Source organism: Oncorhynchus gorbuscha, linkage group LG06, assembly GCF_021184085.1.
Source record: "Oncorhynchus gorbuscha isolate QuinsamMale2020 ecotype Even-year linkage group LG06, OgorEven_v1.0, whole genome shotgun sequence".
Classification (NCBI taxonomy): domain Eukaryota; kingdom Metazoa; phylum Chordata; class Actinopteri; order Salmoniformes; family Salmonidae; genus Oncorhynchus; species Oncorhynchus gorbuscha.
In genome coordinates this window covers 24,644,072-24,671,950 of record NC_060178.1, presented here as the reverse complement: position 1 = coordinate 24,671,950, position 27,879 = coordinate 24,644,072, and the positions used below count along the sequence as shown (strand labels likewise).

The 27,879-nt window shown below is 42.6% G+C and overlaps 1 protein-coding gene across 1 annotated transcript in view; it reads right to left on the bottom strand.

Annotated features, from left to right (window-relative positions):
• LOC124037064 (glypican-5-like) overlaps positions 1–27,879 on the bottom strand; it is a 136,029-nt gene that overhangs the window by 49,779 nt on the left and 58,371 nt on the right. Inside the window, exon 7 of the mRNA XM_046351698.1 lies at positions 7,051–7,171. Coding sequence (XP_046207654.1) covers positions 7,051–7,171 — 121 coding nt within the window. The remainder of the gene's footprint in view (positions 1–7,050; positions 7,172–27,879) is intronic.

Here is a 27,879-nt window from a genome sequence, read left to right as displayed (position 1 = left end):
CTCTGCTAGTCTGTTCATGAAGAATTACTGAAAAAGCTCTCTCGTCAACCATCCTAGAGGGACTCAACAAACCTATTGGTGGGGGCTTTTATTCTAACTTAATGTATGTGTGTGCGAGTGTGTGTTGGCAGACTCACATATGTAGGTATTTAAGACTCATGGGTCACATGTAGGGGTGTTACGGTACACATATTCTTACCAAATGGTCCTCACTGTGTACCCAAATTAATATTTAAAAAACACTAGGTTATGACTACGCTGGCCTATACTTCTTGAATAAATTTGAGCTGAAAAAACATTTCAGGCTCTTCCGTTCAAACAACTAAAGCCTATGCGCATGTTAATCAAAATTAAAATCTTAACTGGAGCATTTGAAACTGTCCTTTTGGGAGGGCCAGACAGGAACTAGTTCTGTACGATTTACGCCAACATCACCCCAGTATACCGGTGCAAGTTGGAAACACAAAGTCACAACAACACATTGTCTACCCCTCTGCATTCAAGCAGCTGATTCCGACCAGGCCAAATAAATTACAAGAGTGATAATAAGGCTATGTTTATATTTTTTTACGGCCTTTGGTTTATAGTCATGTATATATGCCCATTTTCTGTGATTGAGAATAGGGGGTTTCAGGCATCCCCTCGTGAAAGTTCTCGAGCCACTTTTACAGACTTCCCTCTTCCACCCATTTCAGCAAACAGATAGTACCCACTCTAAATAAGCAAGCTAAAGCCAAAATGTTCAATGAATTGGCCAATGCACCCTGTGTTGTGCTTACTTAACAGTGATAGCCAATCACATTACCATGGAGTGGGAGATGTACTGGGCTACAGAGTAACAAGTACACATCTGGCACGAAGGAGGAAGTGTCATGGTGCATTCGTAACCAAGGTAGAAGTGGAAATCCATTTGAACGGCCCTCCAACTGGTAATTACTACTGGTAAACTTGTCTATCATCCTTAGCACCCACTTCTCCCACATGGTGACCTCTGATGTCACCTACCAAGGAAATGTCATTTCTGGTAGTTAAATCCAAAAACAAAACATTATAAAAAGTAATCTATTAATGTGGTTTCTGAACTCTATAATTTGTTTACAAGCGTGATAGCTGTACATTTAGTTGATGGTTGAGGCAGCTTGTTGGCCATTAGCCAATCAGTGTTTCTCAACAAGTTCAAGTCACATGAATGCATCCAACTGGTATTTCCGACTTCTACATGGTTCAAAACGCAGCATCAGACAATGCCAGGAGCATTGTGAATGGCATTTAATTTTCGTGCTGTACCGAAACCAAACTGTGACCCCAAAAAGTGGCAAGTATTGATATCGCATGACTTATTACACATTTTGTTGTGTTTACAGCGTGAACTCAAAATGGATTAAATAAATAAAAAATTCTCACCCATCTACACACAATGCCCTAAAGATGCCCTTCTTTGCAAGGCATTGGAAAACCTCTCTGGTCTTTGTGGTGTGAATCTGTGTTTAAAATTCACTGCTCGACTGAAGGACCTTACAGAGATAATATAATAAATAATATAATATATGCCATTTCTTTTTGACTTACAGTCATGTGTGAATTCTGTGTGGTCCCGGGGATCAAAAATTACAAGCGCCATGCTCTACCAACTGAGCTACAGAAGGACCATGAGATGAGGGGGATGAGGTAGTTATTCAGAAATTAAAATAGTCATTCAAATATGAAGGTAGTCATTCAAAAATATTAGTGTTACACACTAATATTGCACACAGAGTGAGTCCATGCAACTTATTATGTGAGTTGTTTAGCACATTTTTACTCCTGAATTTATTGCCTCAAGACACCTCAGCATTTCATTTTAAATTCATTTGTAAACATTTTGAAAAACATAATTCCACTTTGACATTATGGGGGTAGGCCATGACAATCCGAATGAATTCCATTTGAAATTCAGGCTGTAACACAACATAATGTGGAAAAAGTCAAGAAACACTTTCTGAAGACAATGTATGTCACACCCTGATCTGTTTCACCTGTCCTGACCCTGAGCCTGCCTGCTGTTCTGTACCTGTCTGACACTGGCCTGGATTACTGACCTCTGCCTGTCCTGACCCTGAGCCTGCATGCCGTTCTGTACCTGTCTGACACTACCCTGGATTACTGACCTCTGCCTGTCCTGACCCTGAGCCTGCCTGCCGTACTGTACCTGTCTGACACTGCCCTGGATTACTGACCTCTGCCTGTCCTGACCCTGAGCCTGCCTGCCGTTCTGTACCTGTCTGACACTACCCTGGATTACTGACCTCTGCCTGTCCTGACCCTGAGCCTGCCTGCCGTACTGTACCTGTCTGACACTGCCCTGGATTACTGACCTCTGCCTGTCCTGACCCTGAGCCTGCCTGCCGTTCTGTACCTGTCTGACACTACCCTGGATTACTGACCTCTGCCTGTCCTGACCCTGAGCCTGCCTGCCATTCTGTACCTTATTGACTCTGCCCTGGATTACTGAACTCTGCCTGCCCTTGACCTGTCATCTGCCTGCCCCCTGTTTTGTTAATAAACATCTGTGATTCAAACTCTCTGCATCTGGGTCTTATCCTGATGTCTGATACTGTACATACGGAACTGTGGGTTTGGTGAACCGTTACACCCCCAGTCTCATGGCTAGTCAGTAATATTTAAACAGACAAAAAAGGAAATATTGTCATGCACAAAAATACATATATCTTACAAATCTTAATAACTAAAAGATGATACATAAATCATTTTTAATGAGAAAACCTACAGGGCACGGGGAGCGTGCACATTACTTGATCGTAGAAGATAAATCTCATGCATAAATTATCATTGAAAAAAGAGAACTGTGTAAAAGTAGTCAGCCTCAACCTCAATTTGCTGAGTGTGCTTTTCAATGATGCTAATTCCACATGATTAATTGACCCACCAACTGGGATAAACAGCCAAGAACTGATTTCAACTGCAGAATTTTCTTGTATTTGTTTTGCGAATCTCTCTCTCCCTCTCTCTCTCTCTCTCTCTCTCTCTCTGTCTCTCTCTCTCTCTCTCTCTCTCTCTCTCTCTCTCTCTCTCTCTCTCTCTCTCTCTCTCTCTCTCTACATTGTTAACATTGTTAACATTGTTATCTCAGGATTTTATGCTGTACTATGATAGACACTTGGCTAGGCCAACATAGCTAATGTTTTAAGACAGATGCTGCAATGTTGTGAAAACCCACAGTGTATGTCCTGTATTATTCAGAACATGATTCTGGTCCAGACCGGGTCAAAAGGAACCAATGCAATATCAGCCAGATCAAGCCTCGACTTCGACCTCACCAGAGCAGCTATCACAGCAAATAAATCCAGGCTTTCTGAAATCCATGGAGGATTCTTTATTATTTCAAAGTAGAGAACATTTGAAACAAACTCCAAAAAGGAAGGTTAATGCCTTCTTCGGGAAATCAAATGAGATCCTTCTTTGGGGCGGAAGATTCCTCCCTTTCAAATTAACCTTGGTACACATGGGGAAAATCCAACAGTCATAATATAATCTCTTGCGTGTGATTTGTTAGTTATAGAAGCGAGCAGGGTCCCAGTCAGGGTTAGAAAAACAAGCACACTGGCACTGGCTGTGAACGTTGTGAACGTTCTCTCTCCCCTCAGGTACAGCGGCCATAAAACACATGTAATCCTGTAAATCACTTTTCTCTCTCACATTGAGCTCTTAGCCACCTCAAAGTGCTTACATTGACTCCTTAGGTTTCCACTCCCCTCCCCACCTCTCTGATAGATGTTCCCAGCCTCTGGCTGCTTTGAAGAGACAGCCTGCTCTGTTTGGGCCAGGCTGGGCCGGCCCACAGAAACAAACCCAGTCACGTCTGCTTTTAATGAAGTAATAAGAGACAGAAGTGAAGTGAAATGGCTCCCAGAGGGCCAGATGAGCTGTGTGCCTCTCCTCTCTCTCTCTCCCCGATTTCCCCTCCCAGAAACATCTGGAACAATGGGCTGGACACCAAGTATCCCTCTTTTTACAACTCCCCGCTAACAGCCGACATGGTCATTGCTTATCGAATTAGTCTGGGGTGATAACAGGGGAATCCTTGCTCTCACACCAAGCATGGGAGGTGATCTGATGGCTTCACAGGGTATACTCTGCTTCAAACTGGCTCCAGATAACCTAAGAATTGACTCAACCAGAATATAGTAATTGTGAATAATGTTGGCTAAAGATTAAAACCTTTATCTGTATAACACTGACCAACTTTAGATAAAGATTTTGGGCACATAGAGCCCTGTTAGGACACTTCTAACAAAGTGAGACAATACCATAACTCTGAGTGATAGACAAGACAACGGTTAAAGAGAGAAAGGAAAACGAATGTGCAATGAAAAGAATGAATTTCCGAAAAATATAGTACCAGAGAGAGAAATGAAAGAGAGTGACAGAGAGAGACCGTGGGTAGAGTTTGGGGGAGAGACACACACACAGCACAACAGGACTCAACGGGTCTGGTAGCTAGAGCCGGGATGATACCAGTATCGCGATACTCATTAGTATCGTGGCAAGGAAACAAATCACGGAGCGGATATAACTTCTTTAGGAAAACAGTCCTAATGTTGGAAACAAGCATCATTATGTTGTCATCCTGGGTGACATGTATTTTCCAAGCTATAGAACACAATATTTTACATACATCAGGTATTTAAAGGACTAAAATGTTTGGTCCATTTTCCATTAAATGTTTTTTTGCGATACTGGTATCGTCACAGCCCTACTGGTAACTTTTCAGCCCCAAAAAGGTCAGAACAGAGCTCCTGGCAGACCGGCCAGGCAAGGAGGGACTTTTCCCTGAGCGCCTCTGACTCCGCAGTCTGCATAAAGCCTCTCCAGAGAGGCTGAGGGGAAATTTGTTTTGGCTTCTAGCTCAAGGAACATTTAAGTTAAAGGACATTTACATAACAATAATCTGGCTTCAATGCTACTTGTGTCTCTTCTGTATCTACTGAAGTGTTGAATTGGTACACTGTTCCTCAGGTTGAAGACCTAAAGAAATACCCACCTCCAGCTCTAAGCACTCACCTTGGTCAACAGCCAAAACATTATTTGAACTCTTAGACTTCGAGGTGTAGGGAATGGCATAAGCAGAAAACATATTATGAAACAGACATAATGCAACTCCTATGCAATGTCTATCCTCATGTCGCTGAGGGACAGATTTTTCCAGCTGTGAAATCGCTGGCGCTTCCATGGGCATCCAGCCATTAAGAGCACTGGGTTCACACTGCATCTATCCGAGGGACAGGGCTGTTTGCACAAGGCCAGGCCCCCGAGACACCACCAATTACCCCCAGAGACAAACACAGCAGAGGAAGGGGAGGAGGGAGGAGGTCGCAGCCAGACAGTTTAGAATAATTTACTGAATAAAACATACAGAACACTGTGTGACCCCTCCTTCCTGCCTCGCTGATCCCACAGCCTCCTCCATGATCTAAGATGCTTTGCATCGAGGTCCTTTATCTATGATGCATTGGTGGGTTATTTTGTTCCATTCTCATAGTGAATGCCCCAGTGAATGCCTGAGCGGTTAAGGGGTGCAACTGGCTGATTTAATATCTAAGTATCTGTGATGGGTCCACGAGGACAGTTTGGTCAGATTTGTGTGGCATGTCCACAGGCCTTTGAGCTAGTTGGATGGCTGTTCCTCTCTCTCAGTCCTCCAGAGACGCACATCTGAATCCCCTCCAATGGCATGATTTGTACCGAGCACCGAGCAATAAAAAAGGCATAAAAAAATGTCTAATAACACACAAAGCTATTTACCATGCCTGGTGTGAACAGCATCTAAGTGGAAAGGATGTGAACTCCCCTATTCCCTTTACCATGGGTGTGTCACTCTGCATACATCGGTCTGCCTATCCGTCACCTCTTAATCCCTCTTTCACATGATGGGGAGCAGCTATCCCTGGAGGCATTACAGTCACCATTTCAGTGACGACACGCCATCTGTGACCTCTGACCTGGTGCATCTCAGTGCCATGGGCCCAGATGAGAGCGTGTGACCAGACAGAAAGTACAGTAGGCCCAGGTCCAATGTTAACTCAGAGACATCAACCAACATAATATCACAGACAAAGAAGGAGCCAGATGTCTCACAGGATGTATAAATTTGAAGCATCTGTATGGAACTTCCACTCAACACCAAATATTGTAACGTGAGGAAGTTCAGTGGCGGAAGTGTGAGAAAATGGAGTTAGATTAAACTTGGCTGACATTCTGCTCATTTTCTTTGATAAAACAGTTGATCTCAATTCAATCTTTTCCCCAAACTAGAATATGTTACGAACAGAGTACACGTTATAGACTTAACCCTTTGTTGTTTAGAAGAAGTTACAGGTCTGTGAGAGCCAGAAATCTTGCTTGTTTGTAGGTGACCAAATAATTATTTTCCACCATAATTTGCAAATAAATTCATTCAAAATCCTACAATGTGATTTTCTGGATTTTTTTTTGTTCTCATTTTGTCTGTCATAGTTGAAGTGTACCTATGATGAAAATTACAGGCCTCTCTCATCTTTTTAAGTGGGAGATCTTGCACAATTGGTGGCTGACTAAGTACTTTTTTGCCCCACTGTATTTCACACACACAATTTACAGAAAGTTGTTCCCAAACGTAAATATGGAAACACATGCCTTTACCCACCTCCTTGCTTATTCTGCCCACTATGCTTCATTTGCTCCCATTGGAAACAATGCCGATGTGATATCTTGGGTTAGTTACCAGTATCTTCGATAATATAGTGCAACGGGCATGGCCCTGAGACACACAGCTGTTTGCATACTAGAGATGTGTGATACATCCATATGCCTGCAGATAATTGCCCTGAATACAACTCCAACACTTGTCCTCATAGAACATTTCTGTCCAAACCTGAAATAGGAATATGATGAAGTTTGCAGAAGAAGTATCAGAATGGTATGTAACTGACTTTATGGTGTCATCAGTGGTCAAGTTTACAGCCACATAGTCACATGTCAAACGGAAGGAGAAACAGTGGTAGTGAGACATACCCGTTTGAAATGTTCTAGTCTGTCTCTAGCTCCCACCAGGATCGGGTCGATGCTGCGGACCTTGATCTCTGGGTTGTTTTTCTGGGCCTGAAGGCCGTTACCCACAACACGGCCCACATAACTGAGGAGGGACGAGATGGGAGAGAGAATGGAGAGTTTAATACAAACTATTATCTAGCACAAAGACTTGAAATATTGATGTATTGTTGATGAAAGTAACACATGAAAGTATTTGTGTGAGAGTACACAGGTAATGACTTTCGAGTTTGGCCAAGCTCACCAGCCATTTAAAACAAATGGCAAAGAATTCTGCTCAGCACTTTGGTCTGCACGTCGTGAGGTCCGTCCACCCACCCACCCCTGAACCTGCTTACACAGATAGCCATTCCTCTAGCCTGATTTAAAGTGATTAACTATGACCTTTAAAAAAAATTACCTCATCAAAAGAACTGCGGAGCACAATGATCTGTGTGATTCAGCCTCAGAGCCCAGCTCTGCCGGGAAGCTGGCCTAGAGTGGTGAGTTGTGATGTCTGACCCAGGAATCCCACAGGGATCCATGGAATTTAGAGGGCCTTCTTCACTGACATCCAGTGCATTCTGACTTTTTCCACATTTTATTACATTACATCCTTATTCTAAAATTGATTCAATGTTTTTTTCCCCCAGCAATCTACACACAATACCCTATAATGACAAAACAAAAACAGTTATTGTATATTTTTTTGCAAATGTATTGAAAATAAAAAACTGAAATATCACATTTACATAAGTATTCAGAACCTTTAATCAGTACTTTGTTGAAGCACCTTTGGCAGCAATTACAGCCTCGAGTCTTCTTGGGTATGATGCTACAAGCTTGGCACACCTGTATATGGGGAGTTTCTCCCATTCTCGTCTGCAGATCCTCTCAAGCTCTGTTAGGTTGGATGGGGAGCATTGCTGCACAGCAATTTTCAGCTCTCTCCAGAGATGTTCGATCGGGATCAAGTCCGGGCTCTGGCTGGATCACTCAAGGACATTCAGAGACTTGTCCCAAAGCCACTCCAGTGTTGTCTTGGCTGTGTGCTTAGGTTCGTTGTCCTGTTGGAAGGTGAACCTTCACCCTAGTCTGAGGTCCTGAGCGCTCTGGAGCAGGTTTTCATCAAAGATCTCCCTGTACTTTGCTCCGTTAATCTTTCCTTGATCCTGACTAGTCTCCCAGTCCCTTCTGCTGAGGAGTGGCTTCTGTCTGGCCACTCTAGCTTAAAGGCCTGATTGGTGCAAAAAGCAAACGGTATTTTCAAGCTTTTTTTCTAATGAGGTTTTCAAGTTTCAGAATCTGGCAGATAAATGTTCAAATAGGCCTAGCCTGTGCATCACTTTCACTAGCTAACAGGGAAGAAATCAGAGGGCAAGCAAGAAGCATGACTCGGTCAAGATAGAAGAGCTTGTGAAGTTGCTGATGCCGTTCGCAATCCACACCGAACAATTTCAATCTGACAGCCAGCCGGTGTCTGATGTGGTGTTGTGCCTTCTCAATCTTGAGGCACACAGTCAACTACTATTGCAAAACAGTTGGCACAGGTCCTCCTGAAGTCACTACGTGAGCACTTCACATGCACACTGAATCCTCTGGGAGCAAACTTCAATCCAACCCCTGCAGCAGCTTATCTGATGACCCAAGTGTGTCTCTGGCACATCACTCAACAGAGATGGAGCCACTGATGAGGGAAGCAGAGTATTTTGTACTTCAGCAAACCAGAGAGTACAGCAGTGGAGCAACAGGACCTCAGGAAGATGCCAGCACGTTGAATCCAGCAAGCATCTCGACCACAGTGCTTCAGAAATATAGTTTTGGCGCATCAAAGACTGTGTCTGATGTCACTGTCCAGCTGGAGGGTCAAATTGGCAGGACACTAATGGCCCCATGTGAGCTGCGGAAGCGGAGATACCTGGGAGGGGTAAGTCACCTCTCCAGTTCTGTTAACCTGTCTGGGAACCCCTCGCCAACAGCCAATGAAATTGCAGGGCGCCAAATACAAATCAACAGAAATCTCATAAATCAAATTTCTCAAACATACAAGTATTAGGCACCATTTTAAATATACAATTCTCGTTAATACAGCCACAGTGTCTGATTTCAAAAATACTTTACAGCTAAAGCTCCACAAATGATTATGTTAGGTCTCCACCAAGTCACAGAATAAAACCCAGCCATTTTTCCAGCCAAAGAGAGGAGTCACAAAAAGCTCAAATAGAGATCAAATGAATCACTAACCTTTGATGATCTTCATCAGATGACACTCATAGGACTTCATGTTACACAATACATGTATGTTTTGTTCGGTAAAGTTCATATTTATATCCAAAAATCTAATTTTACATTGGCGTGTTACGTTCAGTAGAGAGCCACATGAATTTACATAAATACTCACCATAAATGTTGATGAATGTATATGTGTTATACATGGAAATATAGATAAACTTCTCCTTAATGCAACCGCTGTGTCAGATTTCAAAAAAACTTTAGGAAAAAGCATAATCTGAGTACGGAGCTCAGAGCCCAAAACAGCCAAAAGAAATATCCACCATGTTGCGCTGTCAACATTAGTCAGAAATAGCATTATAAATATTCACTTACCTTTGATGATCTTCATCGGAATGCACTCCCAGGAATCCCAGTTCGACAATATATGTTTGATTTGTTCCATAAAGTCCATCAATTATGTCCAAATAGCTTCTTTTGTTAGGGCATTTGGTAAACAAATCCAAACGCGCGTTCAGGTCCAATCGGACGAAAAGTTCAACAAGTTATATTACAGGTCGTAGAAACTTGTCAAACTAAGTATAGAATCAATCTTTAGGATGTTTTTATCATAAATGTTCAATAATGTTCCAACCGGAGAATTCCATTGTCTGTAGAAAAGCAATGGAACGAGAGCTACCTCTCATGTGAAATGCGCGTGACTGAGAACGAGGCTGCTGCCAGACCCCTTAGTCAAACAGCTCTCATCCGGCCCCCCTTCACTGTAGAAGCCTGAAACAACGTTCTAAAGAAGGTTGACATCTAGTGGAAGCCTTAGGAAATGCAAAATAACCCATATCCCACTGTGTATTCGATAGGGGCTGAGTTCAAAAACTACAAACCTCAGATTTCCCACTTCCTGATCGGATTTCTTCTCGGGTTTTTGCCTGCCATATGAGTTCTGTTATACTCCCAGACATCATGCAAACAGTTTTAGAAGCTTCGGAGAGTTTTCTATCCAATACAAATAATACAATGCATATATTAGCATCTGGGACTGAGTAGGAGGCAGTTTACTCTGGACATGCTATTCATCCAAAAGTGAAAATGCTGCCCCCTATCCCAAGGAAGTTAAGACAGCATGACTGTATATCTAAAGATGTGTCCTCTGGCACTAGATTTGGTTTCTGTCTCTGTATACCAAGCGTTCTTGGAGAAAATAATTTTGTTTGAGAAACAGAACCGAAACCTCTCTGGAACACAGAGTCTTCTTGAAGATAAATCAGAAAATCTTGTTAGGTTGAACAGAAACACACACACATACATGCTGGCTGGCTGTGAACTGATTGGTGAAGATGTGTTGTATTGCTTATGTTTTTGCTGTTGTTGCAGTTGTTTTTTGTTAACACTGAAGGGGTTAAATCCAAGTCACATTAGGATTGATTTATAATTTAAACCTAACGAAACCTATGCCCTGGCCATAGAGTTGTATGGAGTCCTTTAGTGGCCAATAGAATGTGTTAGCATGGGCAGCGCCATTGAGGACTTTAGCCATTTTGATTTAGTCAACTGGGCGGGACTTCCAACTTCATATGCTGATCCCTCCTGATGATCCGGACAGCATGACCTGATGACCCAGTTAGAGTTGTGGCAGTCGGGTCATCAGGACGGATCAGCCAATGAATTTTACTTGTGAAGAAGAAAATGGACTATTTCATGATGCCTCAATGGAGCTGCCCACAGACACCATCATGACACAGATACAGAGATGTTATGTCTATCCAAGTCTTTGGTCCTGGCCCATAACCTTATGTATTACTGTCCCCCAGTGGCAAGAAGTGACATCCCCCCCAAAAAACTATAGGCCTACATCACATAAATGGCTCCTAGCCTCCCACGCATAGGCTACTAGATTAAAACTGAAACTTAATAATATAAAACCTAACTATGTATTTTTTATCAAACTGAAACTAAATAAAAAATTAGTAAATCAAGTCTGAAAACAAACAGAAACTAAACTGAATTTCAAATAAAAATATAAATAAAAACTCAAATGAAATCGACCTTGCGAGGAGGCATGACTGCAGATCCAGGTATGGGAGAGGAGAGAGGAGAGGGTGGAAGGCTGTTTATCAGGAATAACAAGAGTAGTGGAGGAATCGAGGAAAAGAGGAGACCAGTAGCCTCCTCATTACAGCTCAGTGTCAGGGCAAACACATCAGATGTCAGAGGCAGAGACACCGGTGATGCCTTTGCATTTTTGTGAATCCATTAATTACGATGAGGAGGGGATGAGATGAGACACAATAAAGGACATGGTGTCAACCATTGTGATTGAAGAGCTTGTGATCCCTTACTTTATCTCGCTCTACCTTTTCATGTCTTATTCATTTCTCGTATTGTTCATCTCTTTTTTTCTTGCCACCTCTTCATTTTAGTAGATGAGGATCAGCAGTTGAGATTATCACAGGGTATTGTGATCAGTAGTTAGAGTAAAGTCCTTTGTATCTGCTTGTCTCAGCAATTCCGTTGATCAATACGTCAAGTGAAATCTGAAATGTTAAAATGATTAAGATATTGAACTAGACTGATCCTAAATTGCCTATTGGAGTCCTATTGAAGGTCATCTAGGGTCAATCTCAAAAATATATTGAGAAGTTTAGGAATAGCTTTCTGTCAAAACACAAGACCTAGCTAGTTAGTTAGTTGAAGAAACCCTGACAGAGAAAGACAGAGACAAAAAGAGAGAGGGGGGAGAGTGGGAGAGCGAGATAGACTAACCTACTAAGTTCAGAGGCAGACTGTGGTCTGATGCACAGACAAGCTTTTTCCACAGAACAGATTAGAGCCTCTGCAGAGAGAGAGGTGGGTGGATGGATAAGTAGGACGAAGCTGCTGTGATAGAGCAGACCCTGGTCCCTAACTCCCTGAGCTACTCCACAAAGTCTGAAGGAGAATCCCATAATATATAACACATGACACACACACACAAAATACACTAAAACACAATCATGCGGGTACAGACGTACACGCGAGCACGCGCGCACACACACACACACACACACACACACACACACACACACACACACACACACACACACACACACACACACACACACACACACACACACACACACACACACACACACACACACACACACACACACACACACACACACACACATAAACCCCGAAGCCACACATGGGATTTCATTACTGGAGAGAACTATGGAGCTAGAGAGCATTGAGGATGTTACAGAGATTCCTCCTGTAGGAGTAAGAGATGTCAGAGCGCAGGTGCTTCAAGGCTAACGAATCCAACCAATAGCATCATGGGGCTCCAGAGGCAGCACCCATATGCCCTCTGTTGCAGCTGCATCGCCCAGACCACAACAACCCCTGGATCACCTCTGACATGATGCAGACACATGAACGTTCCAGAGAGATCCATTGAATAGTTGATCATCTAATTTGAGTGGGTTACATTAGAACCACTATTGTGAGGTCAATTCACCTCAACCACTGTAGAAAACAAAGCGATCGCATGGTTAACATTACACTTGTGTTTCCAGGGAAGTGAAGACAAAGGAGCTGCGTGTCGCGCGAATGTAAATAAACAAATACTAATCTGAGCCAGCCTACCCACACAGTATCAACAATGAGCTCTAACCCCTGGCTCACTGGGTCTATCTACCTACAGGCAGGCAGCCACAATCTTGATTGACCGAGAGTCGTCCTGTAGCTCAGTTGGTAGAGCATGGTGCTTGTAACGCCAGGGTAGTGGGTTCGATCCCCGGGACCACCCATACGTAGAATGTATGCACACATGACTGTAAGTCGCTTTGGATAAAAGCGTCTGCTAAATGGCATATATTATAGTATTATTATATTATCCTGTTCTTTCGACCAATTGATTGGTCAACATGTTTAAACATATTTTTCCAGAGACAGACACACCCTATGTGTTTGAATAAAACCAACTACATATGCACTGAGCTTGTCTGATGCTTTAAGCACACAGTATGATTAAATAATTAAGACACACAAATGAAACAATTTCCTCCATTTAGTTTCGTAATTGTTTCTGACTGAAACCCCCTTGGGTTGTGCCGTGGCGGAGATCTTTGTGGGCTATACTCGGCCTTGTCTCAGGATGGTACGTTTGTGGTTGAAGATATCCCTCTAGTGGTGTGGGGCTGTGCTTTGGCAAAGTGGGTGGGGTTTTGGCCCTGTCTGGGGGTGTCATCGGATGGACCACAGTGTCTCCTGACACCTCCTGTCTCCGCCTCCAGTATTTATGCTGCAGTAGTTTATGTGTCGTGGGGCTAGGGTCAGTTTGTTATATCTGGAATACTTCTCCTGTCCTATCCGGTGTCCTGTGTGAATTTAGGTATGCTCGCTCTAATTCTCTCTCTCTTTCTCTCTTTCTTTCTCTCTCTCGGAGGACCTGAGCCCTAGGACCATGCCTCAGGACTACCTGACATAATGACTGCTTGCTGTCCCCAGTCCACCTTGCCGTGCTGCTGCTCCAGTTTCAACTGTTCTGCCTGTGATTATTATTATTTGACCATGCTGTTCATTTCTGAACATTTGAACATCTTGGCCATGTTCTGTTATAATCTCCACCCGGCACAGCCAGAAGACTACTGGCCACCCCACATAGCCTGGTTCCTCTCTAGGTTTCTTCCTAGGTTTTGGCCTTTCTAGGGAGTTTTTCCTAGCCACCGTGCTTCTACACCTGCATTGCTTGCTGTTTGGGGTTTTAGGCTGGGTTTCTGTACAGAACTTTGAGATATCAGCTAATGTATGAAGGGCTATATAAATACATTTGATTTGATTTGAAAAGTTATGTTACTGAAATCCCTCATTTGTTTAGGAAAAATATTCCCTATTCCCTCAACCCTTGCTCTCTTTACATTAAACATGTAAGCATTGCATGCATGTGACCAATAATGGAGGTGGAGAACATAAAAAATAAACTCAAAATGGGTAAATGTTTACTGGTTACTCAGGAGGGAAAGGGGAAATCAGATCTGTGGAAGACATTTGACTTCGTTGTGGAAACTTCTGGAGATCAAGAAAATGGAGGCTGTAGAATAAAGTGTTGTGTAAATATTATGTGTGCCAAACAGTTGCTATTAAGATTACAATATTATTATTATTATTTTCTGACCATTTGGAACAGAGTAAACAACACTCAATAAATAAGTGTACCAGGGAGTCTGTTCTAACGGGAAAAAATATGTACTGTATAAAGCCTTTATTACAGCAGACAGAAACAGTTGCATTGCATTCCTGAATTTCTGTTTATTTCTTGTTTAGGCTAATTAGTCAAAGCTCCCTTTGTTATTTCATTTTAAAACGTAAATGGTTGATTGCATTTCAAAGCATGAATTTCTCGAAAGCTTTGTGATGGCATGAATAGATACAGTAGCCTATATATTGAAATACAGGCCTAAGTTACGGTATTAAGACTAAACAGGATGTTTAGTGTTCCTTGGTGTCCACATCACCAACAAACTAGAATGGTCCAAACACACCAAGACAGTTTCCCCTCAAGAAACTAAAAAAGATTCGGCATGGGTCCTGAGATCCTCAAAAGGTTCTACAGCTGCAACATCGAGAGCATCCTGACTGGTTGCATCACTGCCTGGTACGGCAATTACACGGCCTCCGACCGCAAAGCACTACAGAGGGTAGTACGTACGGCCCAGTACATCACTGGGGCTAAGCTACCTACCATCCAGGTGGTGTCAGAGGAAGGCCCTAAAAATTGTCAAAGACCCCCAGCCACCACAGTCAGACTGTTCTCTCTACTACCGCACGGCAAGCGGTACCGGAGAGCCAAGTCTAGGACATAAAGGCTTCTCAACAGTTTTTACCCCCAAGCCATAAGACTCCTGAACAGGTATTCAAATGGCTACCTGGACTATCTGCATTGTGTGCCCCCACAACCACTCTTTTACGCTGCTGCTACTCTCTGTTTATCATATATGCATAGTTACTTTAACTATACATTCATGTACATACTACCTCAATTGGCCCGACCAACCAGTGCTCCTGCACATTGGCTAAACAGGCTATCTGCATTGTGTCCCGCCACCCAACAACCACCAACCCCTCTTTTACTCTACTTCTACTCTCTGTTCATCATATACGCATAGTCACTTAAACCATATCTACATGTACATACTACCTCAATCAGCCTGACTAACCGCTGTCTGTATGTAGCCTCACTACTATTTTTCACTGTCTTTTTTATGTTGTTTTTATTTCTTTACTTACCGATTGTTCACCTAATACCTTTTTTTGCACTATTGGTTAGAGTCTATAAGTAAGCATTTCACCTGTTGTATTCGGCGCACGTGACAAATAAACTTTGATTTGATGTCAATTTGCACGAGTAGTATCAGAGTCCGCCAAAAACAGTTGGTTATTCTGGCTGGAATTGTTACTCTCCTGCCATGACTAACATGGCAGATTCGGACGGCGGGAAAGTGACAGATCTGGTGTTTTGTGCTTGTGCACATAATTACTTTACCCGACCTCCCCCAGTAAAACTAATCCCGTTTCCACGTCTCTGCTGCTGCTGCCTCCGCCGCATTGTTCTCAATCCCAAAATGCTGGTTAACTTTGCCATTATGCAAATAGCAACATAGAGAAAAACGCCAATTCTACAGCGCACTGAAGATTATGTTTCAGGACCGCGGAAAGGGAACATATCCAATGCTGGATAAAGGGCATTGGTTATAAAATATATATAAATATAAATATATAAATATTAGACTTATTAGTGTTGCACCATTATTTTTTACATAATATAACCATATACAATTTCAGTATGTCTTAGAGTGATGGACAGTGCCATCCCCATGGCCTCTGCAAGGATTAGTCCAATGAGACAATTTCAATTTGCAACTGCTCAACTAAAGAAATCTCGTCAACCAACAGCCTATTGACCAAACAATCGACCAGTGGACTAAATGGGATCAGCCCTAATTAATTAATTTGCTTTGGAGGTACAATGAATTCTATATCCAAGACAGTATGAACACACTCACACACGATGCTTAACATGGCCACTATAGAGCCCCACAGTGGAGGTGTCATAATACCCATAAAACCAAGCGGTCAAACAGGGAAATGGTTCCAGTCGTTTTTTCCACAATCCATTTTTCCCATAAGGGATTTTAGAAACACTTCAAATGAGGGCTGTGTTTCGTGTAGTTGGAACCATTTCCCTGTTTGACCACTAGGTTATATGGGTATTATGACTCATACTGTTGTACTCTATACTTATCATGATGTTTCACCATTACACTGTCACTGACTTTTATAACATGTAAGCCTGTAGTTTCTACTTATATCTGTAAAGAGATTATTCATAGACACTCATTGAGACTCATCAAATGGTCAATCAACTACAAAGACGACCACAAAGGGCCTCCATTAACTAGTTCCCAAAAGCTGGGGGGAGTTGACAGGAAGATGTGCCCTGTTGTGGTTGCTGTGGGTGGTTGGGTCCTGATGATGGACTCATAGGTCTGACAATGTGTACCAACAACACCATTAAGACTCTCTGACTGGTTCAACTCTATTCCAACACATCCTGCTTATTGTTCTCATACACACCATAGGATCGCTATGGGATCGCTGTGTTTGATGCACACTCACTAAATAACATTGGGGTGATCCTGAACATGATGCATGTGCCTGTACATGTACTCAATAAAAACCAACCAAACAGTCAGAGTAAATATGATAATGAAAATGCTTACAGTAAAATTGTATTGTGTGTTCATTAAAGTGTATATTGACTATACTGAAGTATTGATACCATACGCTGAGCACAATGACTATGCTAAACACAGAGTATATATATGGTAGTGAAAATGAGAATACTGAACAAAGCGTACGAAAGACAGAGAGACAGACTGCTTTCTCACAGTAATTAGTGGTTGAGTCAATCAGCTCGGGTCTGTTTGCCTCTGGGTTGTTAACCAATCAAATGAGTCAGCCCGTGAAGAGACACATGTTCACCCTTAAAAAGCCAAGGGCTTCCCAAGAGGTTCCCACACATCTCTCCCCTCTCATCTGAAAACTACACACATATCAATCAATCAAACAATCAATGAATCAATCAAATTGATTTACAAAGCATTTCTCACATCAGCAAGATGTCACAAAGTGCTTATACAGAAACCCATTCTAAATACATTCTCTATGGTATAGCTCCAGATATAATTTCAAATATAGTTTCCTCTTTCTCTTTTTGGATTATACACGAGGCCAGCGTTATTCAAAGATGGCGCAGGAGGGGACGGCTGCCGTTTCATGGCCTTCTAACAAACTATATTATTTTGTTAGTTATTTCAAGTTGCGAGTAACTTATTTGTACATAACGTTGCTGCTACCGTCTCGTATGACCGAAAGTAACTTCTGGACATCAGAACAGCGATTACTCACATCAAACTGGACAATAATTTTTTCTTTAACGAGTCCGACACCAAGGATGTACTGCTTTCTCAGGAACGTGTCCGAATCCCTGTCATTTGCATGAAGAAAAGACAGAGAAAAAGGGGGCGTAGGTCGGACTGCCTTCTGAGAATTTGTAGGGGAGTGAGTAAACCTCCACTACCATCCGTTCTATTGGCCAACGTGAAATCACTTGAAAACAAAATGGATGATATACGATCAAGACTGTCCTACCAACAGTACAATAAAAACTGTAATATCTTGTGTTTCACCGAGTCGTGGCTGAACAACGACACTGATAATATAGAGCTGGCTAGCTTCTCCGTGTTTCGGCAGAACAGAGCAGCTACGTCTGGCAAGACAAGGGACAGGGGTGTGTCTATTTGTTAATAACAGCTGGTGCGCAATGTCTAATATTAAAGAAGGCTCAAGGTATTGCTCGCCTGAGGTAGAGTACCTTATGATAAGCTGTAGACCACACTATTTACCAAGAGAGTTCTCATCTATATTATTCGTAGCCTTCTATTTACCACCAGAAACTGATGCTGGCACAAAGACCACACTCAATGAGCTGTAAAAGGCCATAAGCAAACAAGAAAATGCTCATCCAGGGGACAAAATCCAGGCAAATTTAAATATGTTTTACCTCATTTCTACCAGCATGTCACATGTGCAACCAGAGGGGAAAAAAACTTTAGACCACCTTTACTCCACAGACAGAGACGCATACAAAGCTCTCCATCTCCCTCCATTTGGAAAATGTGACCATAATTCTATCCTCCTGATTCCTGCTTACAAGCAAAAACTAAAGCAAGATGTCATGTTTTGTCATATATTGTCATGTCTTGTCCCTGTGCTTTCTCTTCTATTTGTTTCCCCCTGCTGGTCTTATTAGGTTTCTTTCCCTCTCTCTCTATCCCTCTCTCTCTATCCCTCTCTCTCTCTCTATCGTTTCGTTCCTGCTCCCAGCTGTTCCTCATTCTCCTAACTACCTCGTTTACTCTTTCACACCTGTCCCCTATTTTGCCCTCTGATTAAGTCCCTATTTCTCTCTCTGTTTCTGCTTCTGTCCTTGTCGGATCCTTGTTTGATGTTTGATGTTTGATGTTTGCTGTGCTGTGTTCTTGTTCCGTCCTGTCGTGTTTTTGCCTTCATCAGATGCTGCGTGTGAGCAGGTGTCTCTGTCAGCTACGGCCTGCTCCTACCCGAAGCGACCTGCAGTCTGTGGCCGCTTCTCCTGTTATTCCCCTCTACAGACTAGAGGATTTCTGTTATTCCCCGTTTGGACATTTCCTGTTAAGGATTCAGGATTTGTCGTTTTCTGTTTGGACTTGAATAAACTCTGTTTCTGTTAAGTCGCTTTTGGGTCCTCACTCATACCACCTCAGTCATCGCCTTCATCAATAAGTGCATCGACGACGATGTCCCCACAGTGACCGTACGCACATATCCCAACCAGAAGCCATGGAATACAGGCAACATCCGCACCGAGCTAAAGGCTAGAGCTTCCACTTTCAAGGAGCGGGACACTAATCCAGATGATTTTAAGAAAACAGGCAAAGCGTCAATACAGATTAAGATTGAGTCCTACTACACTGGCTCTGACGCTCGTCGGATGTGGAGGGCTTGAAAACTATTACGGACTACAAAGGGAAACCCAGCCACGAGCTGCCCAGTGAAGCGAGCCTAACAGACGAGCATGCATAAGAGCACCAGCTGTTCCAGACGACTATGTGATAATGCTCTCGGTAGCCATTGTGAGCAAGACCTTTAAACAGGTCAACATTCACAAAGCTGCGGGGCCAGATGGATTACCAGGACATGTACTCAAAGCATGCGCGGACCAACTGGTAAGTGTCTTTACTGACATGTTCAACCTCTCCCTGACCGAGACTATAATAGCTACATGTTTCAAGCAGACCACCATAGTCCCTGTGCCAAAGGAAGCGAATGTAACCTGCATAAATGATTACCGCCCTGTAGCAGTCACGTCGGTAGCCATGAAGTGCTTTGAAAGGCTGGTCATGACTCACATCAACAGTATCATCCTGGACACCCTAGACCCACTCTAATTTGTTTACCACCCCAACAGATCCACAGATGACGCAATCTCAATCGCACTCCACACTGCCCTTTCCCAGGAACACCTATGTGAGAATGTTGTTCACCTATGTGAGAATGCTATTCATTGACTACAGCTCAGCGTTCAACACCATAGTGCCCACAAAGCTCATCACTAAGCTAAGGATCCTGGGACTAAACACCTCCCTCTGCAACTGGATCCTGGACTTCTTGAGGGACCGTCCCCAGGTGGTAAGGGCAGAAAACAACATGTCTGCCACACTGATCCTCAACACTGGGGCCCCTCAGGGGAGCGTGCTTATTCCCCTCCTGTACTCCCTGTTCACCCATGACTGTGTGGCCAAATATGACTCCAACACCATCATTAAGTTTGCTGATGACACAACAGTGGTAGGCCTGATAAATGACAACAATGAGACAGCCTATAGGGAGGAGGTCAGAGACCTGGTAGTGTGGTGCCACAACAACAACCTCTCCTTCAATGTGAGCAAGACAAACGAGCTGATCGTGGAATACAGGAAAAGGCTGGCTGAACAGGTCCCCCATTAACATCGACAGGGCAGTAGTGGAGCGAGTCAAGATGTTCAAGTTATATATATATATATGCCATTTAGTGGACGCTTTTATCCAAAGCGACTTACAGTCATGTGTGCATACATAAGTTCCTTGGTGTCCATATCACCAACGGGCTATCATGGTCCAAACACACCAAGACATTAGTGAGGGCACGACAACACCTTTTCCCCCTCAGGAGACTGAAAAGATTTGGCATGAATCCCTAGATCTTTAAAATGTTCTACAACTGCACCATCGGCAGCATCCTGACCAGTTGCACCACCGCCAGGTATGTTAACTGCTCGGCATCTGACCATAAGGTGCTACAGAGGGTAGTCGTATTGCCCAGTACATCACTGGGGCCAAGCTTCCTGCCATCCAGGACCTATATACTAGGCGGTGTCAGAGGACAGCCCAAAATATTGTCAAAGACTCCAGTCACCCAACTCATAGACTTCTCTCTGCTACCGCACAGCAAGCGGTACCGGAGCACCAAGTCTAGGACCAAAATGCTCATTAACAGCTTCTACCCCCAAGCCATAAGACTGCTGAACAATGAATCAAATGGCCACCCGGACTATTTACATTGACCCCAATTTTATTGAGAAAGATCATTTGAAAAATAAATAAAATATTATGGAGTAAATGCATGTATTGGTTTATTTTAATTTTGATGAGAGATTAAAATTGAATGAATAGAAGGTTATTTGTTTATGTAAAAACATAAATGTAATGATTTTAAGGTTGTGTCATTACATGAAAAAATGGGGTGCCCATAAATTCTGTATGAAAAAATTGTGATCCCCATAAATTCTGGCTGACAAAAATGGGGTCCCCGCAGAAAAAGTTTGAATTCCACTGCACTAGGCTATACTTACTCTTATTCAATCACTAGGCAACCGTGGCTTTTGGTCATGGTCCAAATCACTTGATTGGACTGATTATCTCAACTCCTGAACCGGGAATAGAGAGCATATCAGTTTAGTTCAGACCAGACGTATTAGATCAGGTGATGCCTCCCTGTACAGGATGGATAGGAACAGATGGTTACACTGTGACCACTTGGCTTTCTGCTGTGTAGAGTCCGACTCCATCCTCAAGGCTATGAGTAGAGCAGAGCGCTTGCTCAGTGAGTGAGCCTGTGCGAGAGAAAGAGAGAGGCCTGTACGCCTGCTCTGATGAGGAAACACATAATCTAACAGAGCCATAATGGGAGACTGGGCAAACACAGGCCACAAAAACAGAGGCTGTCATACTGTGGTAGTTCAAAACGACCCTCACGCCCTAAAAAACAAGACATTATTGTTCAAAGCTCCATGGAGAAAAACCGTACAGCTCAGCGGGACTGGTTGGAAACTATTAGCCTATTTACCACACAGCATATATAATTATACCGTTGTGTATGGGGTGTATGTGACTCAGCACTCAACGCTGGCCACACGGTTCTGCTCCAGCTCCAAGGCGTGGAGCCTCCTGTCTGCTCTGGTCTGGTAGCCCAGCTGATACCGCCTGGCGCAACGGTCAGGAGTGGGCTGACAGAGACTCAGCTCATGCTCTTTAGGTACATTCCTCTGACTTGAAATGAAAACCAGCAACCCCAAAACCAAAGTGTTCCCAGCATTATATGTCATTCAACTGTGCTCTCCCCAAACACCAACAAATACACTGTGGCCAAGGTAACGGGACACATCCCAAAAAGCCCTTCCACCGCCGAAGATCGTGGGAGCCTGAGAAGGAGGCTTGGCTGAGTGCACTGCTGTGATGTCTAACGGTCCACCACACTCCTCCCTCATTCCTATGACAACTACCAGTAGTAATGTATGCTTTCTGTCGTGATTTAGGCCAGTCAAATGTGGAAAAACAAACAGTCACAGACAGCAGCATGGAGTAATAATTCCGAGACAATAATCTGAGGTGTAATGTATAATATAACTGAAAGGTCTACAGAAAGGTCTGTCTGAGAACACGTTTATATTGTTGCTTCCAAAGCAAATTTTTTCTATGCTTTCCCCTGAAGGCCATAAATCCACAGACCATTTTACTTTCATCCTGTCTCTTTGTCTGCTCCTGGCTCCTAGCGATCATACACAAATATATTGTATTGCACCTCTCTCAACCCAACATAGCTCTCTGGGGGTATTTGTGGCAACACAGGCATGCTGCAAAATAGAAAAAAAGGAGATTGAAAAAATAAGTAGCCAACAGGAAGCACAGCTATGACCTCTGTGTTGCCTGTGTTGGCTCTGGCCTGTGGGGCTTTCTGTGTTGCTATTGTCATTGAGTTCAGTGTTTTAGTCATGTTTTTCAATAGCTTGCATCTCATGTCGATAGTGTCTGTAACCTCTGGAGCTCTGACACTGGGGCCTGGTCTCTAGGGTAAAAACAGCTTTTTTTGCTGCTGAATACCAGGATCCAGTTTCCCTGGCAGGAGTGAAAAGCATAGACAGGGCATGGCACAGTATGGCATGTTGCTACACTGCATACCCAGTGACTCCCCCTGGCTAGTGTAGCTAGTTAATGAAATGATCTGCTCTGAGAAACATCAATCAGGTCACCTGTGCGGTTTTTGCTTCCACAGTGCTGGATTGGACAGCATCACTATACTTGTACCTGCTGAATATAGACAGAGCCAATGACTTACACTTGAAACCAGTGCTACGATGAATCTAGAAATAACCTGGGTCTAGACCTCAGGCCAGTGGGGCAGCCAGGCACAGGGCCAGCTGCAGCTTCTGTGGCCTGCTGCAGCTTCTGATTGGCCATATGGCCGGCAGCTTCCTGGTGAGAGGTCATTGGAGACCACTCTTCAGAGGAAGGAATCACCAGAAAGTGTCACTGCCCCACATCAAGATATCCATCACTGGAATAGACAGCATAGCACAGACACATTATATGCCGTTAAGTACCTGATTGGAGGGGCCAGATCCCTCTATGTAACCACTAATCATCTTAAAACTCTAACCTCCAAGAGCCCCTGAGTTTCCCCCTTTTAAATGCTACTCCTACACTTTACGGTCAAAGGAAAGGAAATTAAATATGAAATTACTCCTGTCATTCCTGTTTTAGAAGGTTGTTAGGTAACAGAAGACACTGTGGTGTCAGAGGAGCCTGAGGCCAGAGGGGGCCTGGGGGTCAGAGTTCAGGACAGTACCTGATATCCCTGATGACTGGCGGCAGGCAGGGGAAACCCCTGCATGTGCAGCGGGGAGCAAGAAGCTGGCATTTACCAGGTTCAGAATGATCCTATCTGACTGTTATTAATCAAAAGAGACCAACCATCTGACAAATAAACCCTCACTTTGCCATCAGGAAAACTACTTGTCCCTGAGGGACTTAATGTGTATGTGTGTGTGTGGGAAAAAAGGGAGGTTAACACTATAGCTTCTCTCACTAATTAACATCACTCATCCTGAGCCGCACAGCTCATTTTGGTCATTAGTACTGGATCGTCCTTTAGCATACTAAGAAAACATAATTGAGGGCATTTCTTTTCTCCACTGTAATTAACCAGTACTCTTATTTTCTCCGATCCAATGGAGCGTCATGGCGAAGTCTCAGTCTGTGTGACTGACTGGCTGATCTAAATGGAACCGTCTCTATTTATGGACTACAGCAAGAACAAGAACATTTGTACTACTAAACAGCATACTCTCGCATTTATTTCAAATAAGACCACTCTCCTGGCACAGACTTGTTGAATCAACGTTTTTTCAACGTAAGTTGTCAACGTATTGTAACGTGGAATCTATGTGGAAAATACATTGGATTTGCAAAAAGGTGACATTTTAAACCACAGGATTATGTAGTCGTAGTAACCAATTTTCAACATAGACACATCTTGTATAAAATATGTTGAATTTGTAGTTTTGAAACAACGGCAGATCTTCAATGTTATATCCGCTATCAAAAAAAGAATAACAATAGGAAGGGCAGCATCTCCGGCTGGAGAGTTAATCTATCTACAGCTACCCCTTGGCCTCCCATCCATGGTTTTAACCAAGCCCAGCAGCCCTGGCCTTGGTTAAAACTACTACCAATGTGCTATCATAAGAATTATTATTGAGATCTCACTGTTGCTACTGAAGTCATTACAAACTGTAGGTTTAACAAAGCAAATAAAATGTAACCATACTCTATTAGTCATATATAATCAATTATACTATTTAGGCCTATAATATTATAGCATTTGTGAAGTCATCAACTGCTATTGTTTCAATCAACCCAGGGTTCAACTAAAAGTAGACAATAAATATAGGCCTATTGTTTCAATCAACCCAGGGTTCAACTAAAAGTAGACAATAAATATAGGCCTATTGTTTCAAGCTTTGGTTGATTTAAAATGTATTTTTCAAGTTAATAATTCATATGTTGGATTCACGTCTCCATCTCAACCAAAAACTGAAGTTAAAGAATAGGACTAAATCTAATCTAATTTGATTTAAACTGCATTTAAAGTTTGATTTGATTTAGTCCTATTCTTTAACTTCGATTTTTGGTTGAGATGGAGACGTGAATCCAAGATATCAATTGTATTTTGTAGAAAAACTGGATGTTGAATTGTGTTTGGTTGTCAACACAACCAAATATAAACATTTCAAGGAGATCTTCTGCTTTAATTCCAGTTTGTCTACACATTAATATTTGATATGTTGGATTCACATCTCCATCTCTACCAAAAAGTTCAAGAATAAGGACTAAATCAAACCGAACTTTAAATGCACTTTAAATAAAGTTTGATTTGATTCCGTCCTATTTTTAACTTTGATGTTTGGTTGAGATGGAGACATGAATCCAACAAATAAATTATTATTTTGTAGACAAAGTTAAATTAAAACCAGACTTAGTCAGTGACAAAAAATATAAATCTCCTTAAAATGTTGATATTTGGTTGCGTTGACAACCAAACACAATTCAATATCACCTTTGCAGTACAGTCAACAAGTTAACAAATTCAACCGGACAAAAGCTTCGTCAATAGAAAAGGAGAAACAAGAAATGCGCGCTCCCGATCACACGCTGGACTCATGTCTGGAAATGTCCACTGTCCACTCATTGAAAGTGCTGTATCTCCCTAATTTGTCAGAGTAAAAAAACTGAAACAAGGCCTACAGACTGGCCACATGTAGAAGAAGCCAAAGAGATTGTGAACTGGGTCCTAAGTCTTTGTATGGTGGATAGGCTTTCAATGGAGAAACAGCATTTCAAAATAATAGTACTTCCTGGATGGATTTTCATCAGGTTTTCGCCTGCCATATCAGTTCTGATATACTCACAGACATTATTTTAACAGTTTTGGAAATGTACCAATTATATGCATATCCTAGCTTCTGGGCCTGAGTAGCAGGCAGTTTAATTTGGGCATGCATTTCATCGCAAATTCCAAATGCTGCCCCCTAGTGAAGTTAAATGTTGATGTTTGGTTGCGTTGTCAATTACTTTGGTAATACAGTAAATAACCTAACGTTAAGGCTACATTACAAACAAATGTAACAGTATTTATTCAACCTAAAGTGAATAACACATCCATGGCCACATTTTGAGGTTACTGTAACTATTAATGTCTTCTTATGCAATTATAGAAAGTGTGCATGTTCAACATAGCATGCAAAGTTCGTAGATCTGTGGAGATTTTCACAATTGCTATAATAATCAGTGTAGAATTTCGACCAGCATTGATCACTTGAACTATGTATTTTTAATGAAAATCTCAACTACAATCCAGGTCATTTGGTTGTGCTATTAGATGAAGCACAGTGATAACACATTAAGTTATTGTACAAATACAAAATATCTGACATTGTATTCCCATTTGAACTTTGTTGTGCTTTTAAATGCTTGAAAGCGCAGTGATAACATACTTAGATTACAACTAAAAAATCAGACGTTGTTTGGAATATGGTTGTGCTTTTAGATGGTTGATAGTGTAGTGATAAATAAATGCAATGTATCACTATGCTATCAAGCATCTAAAAGTACAACCAAATTCCAAACAATGTCTGATTTTTGATTTAGTTGTAATCTAAGTATGTTATCTCTGCACTTTTTGACCCCCCTTTTTCATCATATCCAATTACGATCTTGTCTCATCGCTGCAACTCGGAAGAGGCGAAGGTTGAGTCATGCGTCCTCCGAAACATGACCCGCCAAATCGCGCTCCTTAACACTCGCCAGCTTAACCCGGAAGCCAGTCGTACCAATGTGTCAGAGGAAACACCGTTCAACTGACGAACGAAGTCAGCCTGAAGGAGTCGCTACAACGCGATGAGCCAAGTAAAGCCACTCTGGAGGCAGCATAGTTATAATTCAATAAACTCCTGGCTTTTTTTGGAGAGGATGAATAAAGGTTGAATTCTCATTCTCATCAACCAAATATTACCCACATTTCCACGTTGAAATGAGGTGGTGTGCCCAGTGGGCAGTGTCGAACTGTAGACTAATTTATGCATGTGAGACGAGTCTCTAACATGTCAATAGGATAAATGACCTTGATACCTGAGACAGCGAATAGTCTTTTGTCAGGCTTTGGTGTCTGTAAGAACTACGCTTTCCATGGTGGCGTTACTAGGTTACCACTGTTTTCCCTCTATGTGCTCCCCAAGCCTCTGTTATTCCAGATTTTCTGCTAGGGTGTTGCTCTGTGGGCTGAATAAGGGAGAAGGAAACAAGGGGAATAGACAGGAAACTGATCCTGACATCCACATTTCATCCCCAGGATCAAGGTCAAAGGTGACAGTCATGCAACTGATGGGAATAATAGAGAACGTGGGAAGGTGAGGAACAGGGTTTCAGATGTTAGAGCATGTGAGCGCAAACTATTTCACAATTACCGCTAACCTGGAATCTGACCAATGATCTGTGTGGTCTAGAATTACAGACTTATGTAAGAGACACTGTACTCTGAAGCTTTCAGTTGATAACTGTTATGTCCATCTCTGTGCTTTCATCCCCCCAACCCAAACTCACTAACACAGACACACAACGCAAGAGGACTCTGCCATGAGAAGCCCATTTGATGGCAGTCAGCTTCCAGTGAAGCAGCAGATATGAGAACAACATCCACAACAGAGGCAGTGAGCAGTAAGTCAGCTCAGCCCAGATTCTGTCAGAAGGCACCTTGGCCCCAGCCTCCCTGTGGGAACATGATCAGTAGTGATTGGGGACTCAATTACAGTCTGCCACAGCACACACTATGACTACAGAGAGCCTGGAAGCAAATAATATATAATAATTCAATATATCCTCTGAACAGCCACCTCATTCACTTCCTTTTGGGTTCATCAGACAAAAACAGTTCCCTGTGAAACCCATACTGAGACACTTAACCTCATTGGACATTCTTAACCCAGTTTGAACTCTGCTGCTGTCATCATACCTGCCTGGCTGGCTGGGACAAAAACAGAGGACACGTTTAGACTTGGCCGCTACAACACTGCTCTCTAGTGGTTCATGTCCCTTAATATGGTAGTCACAGACTAATAGTAAACTGTGCTC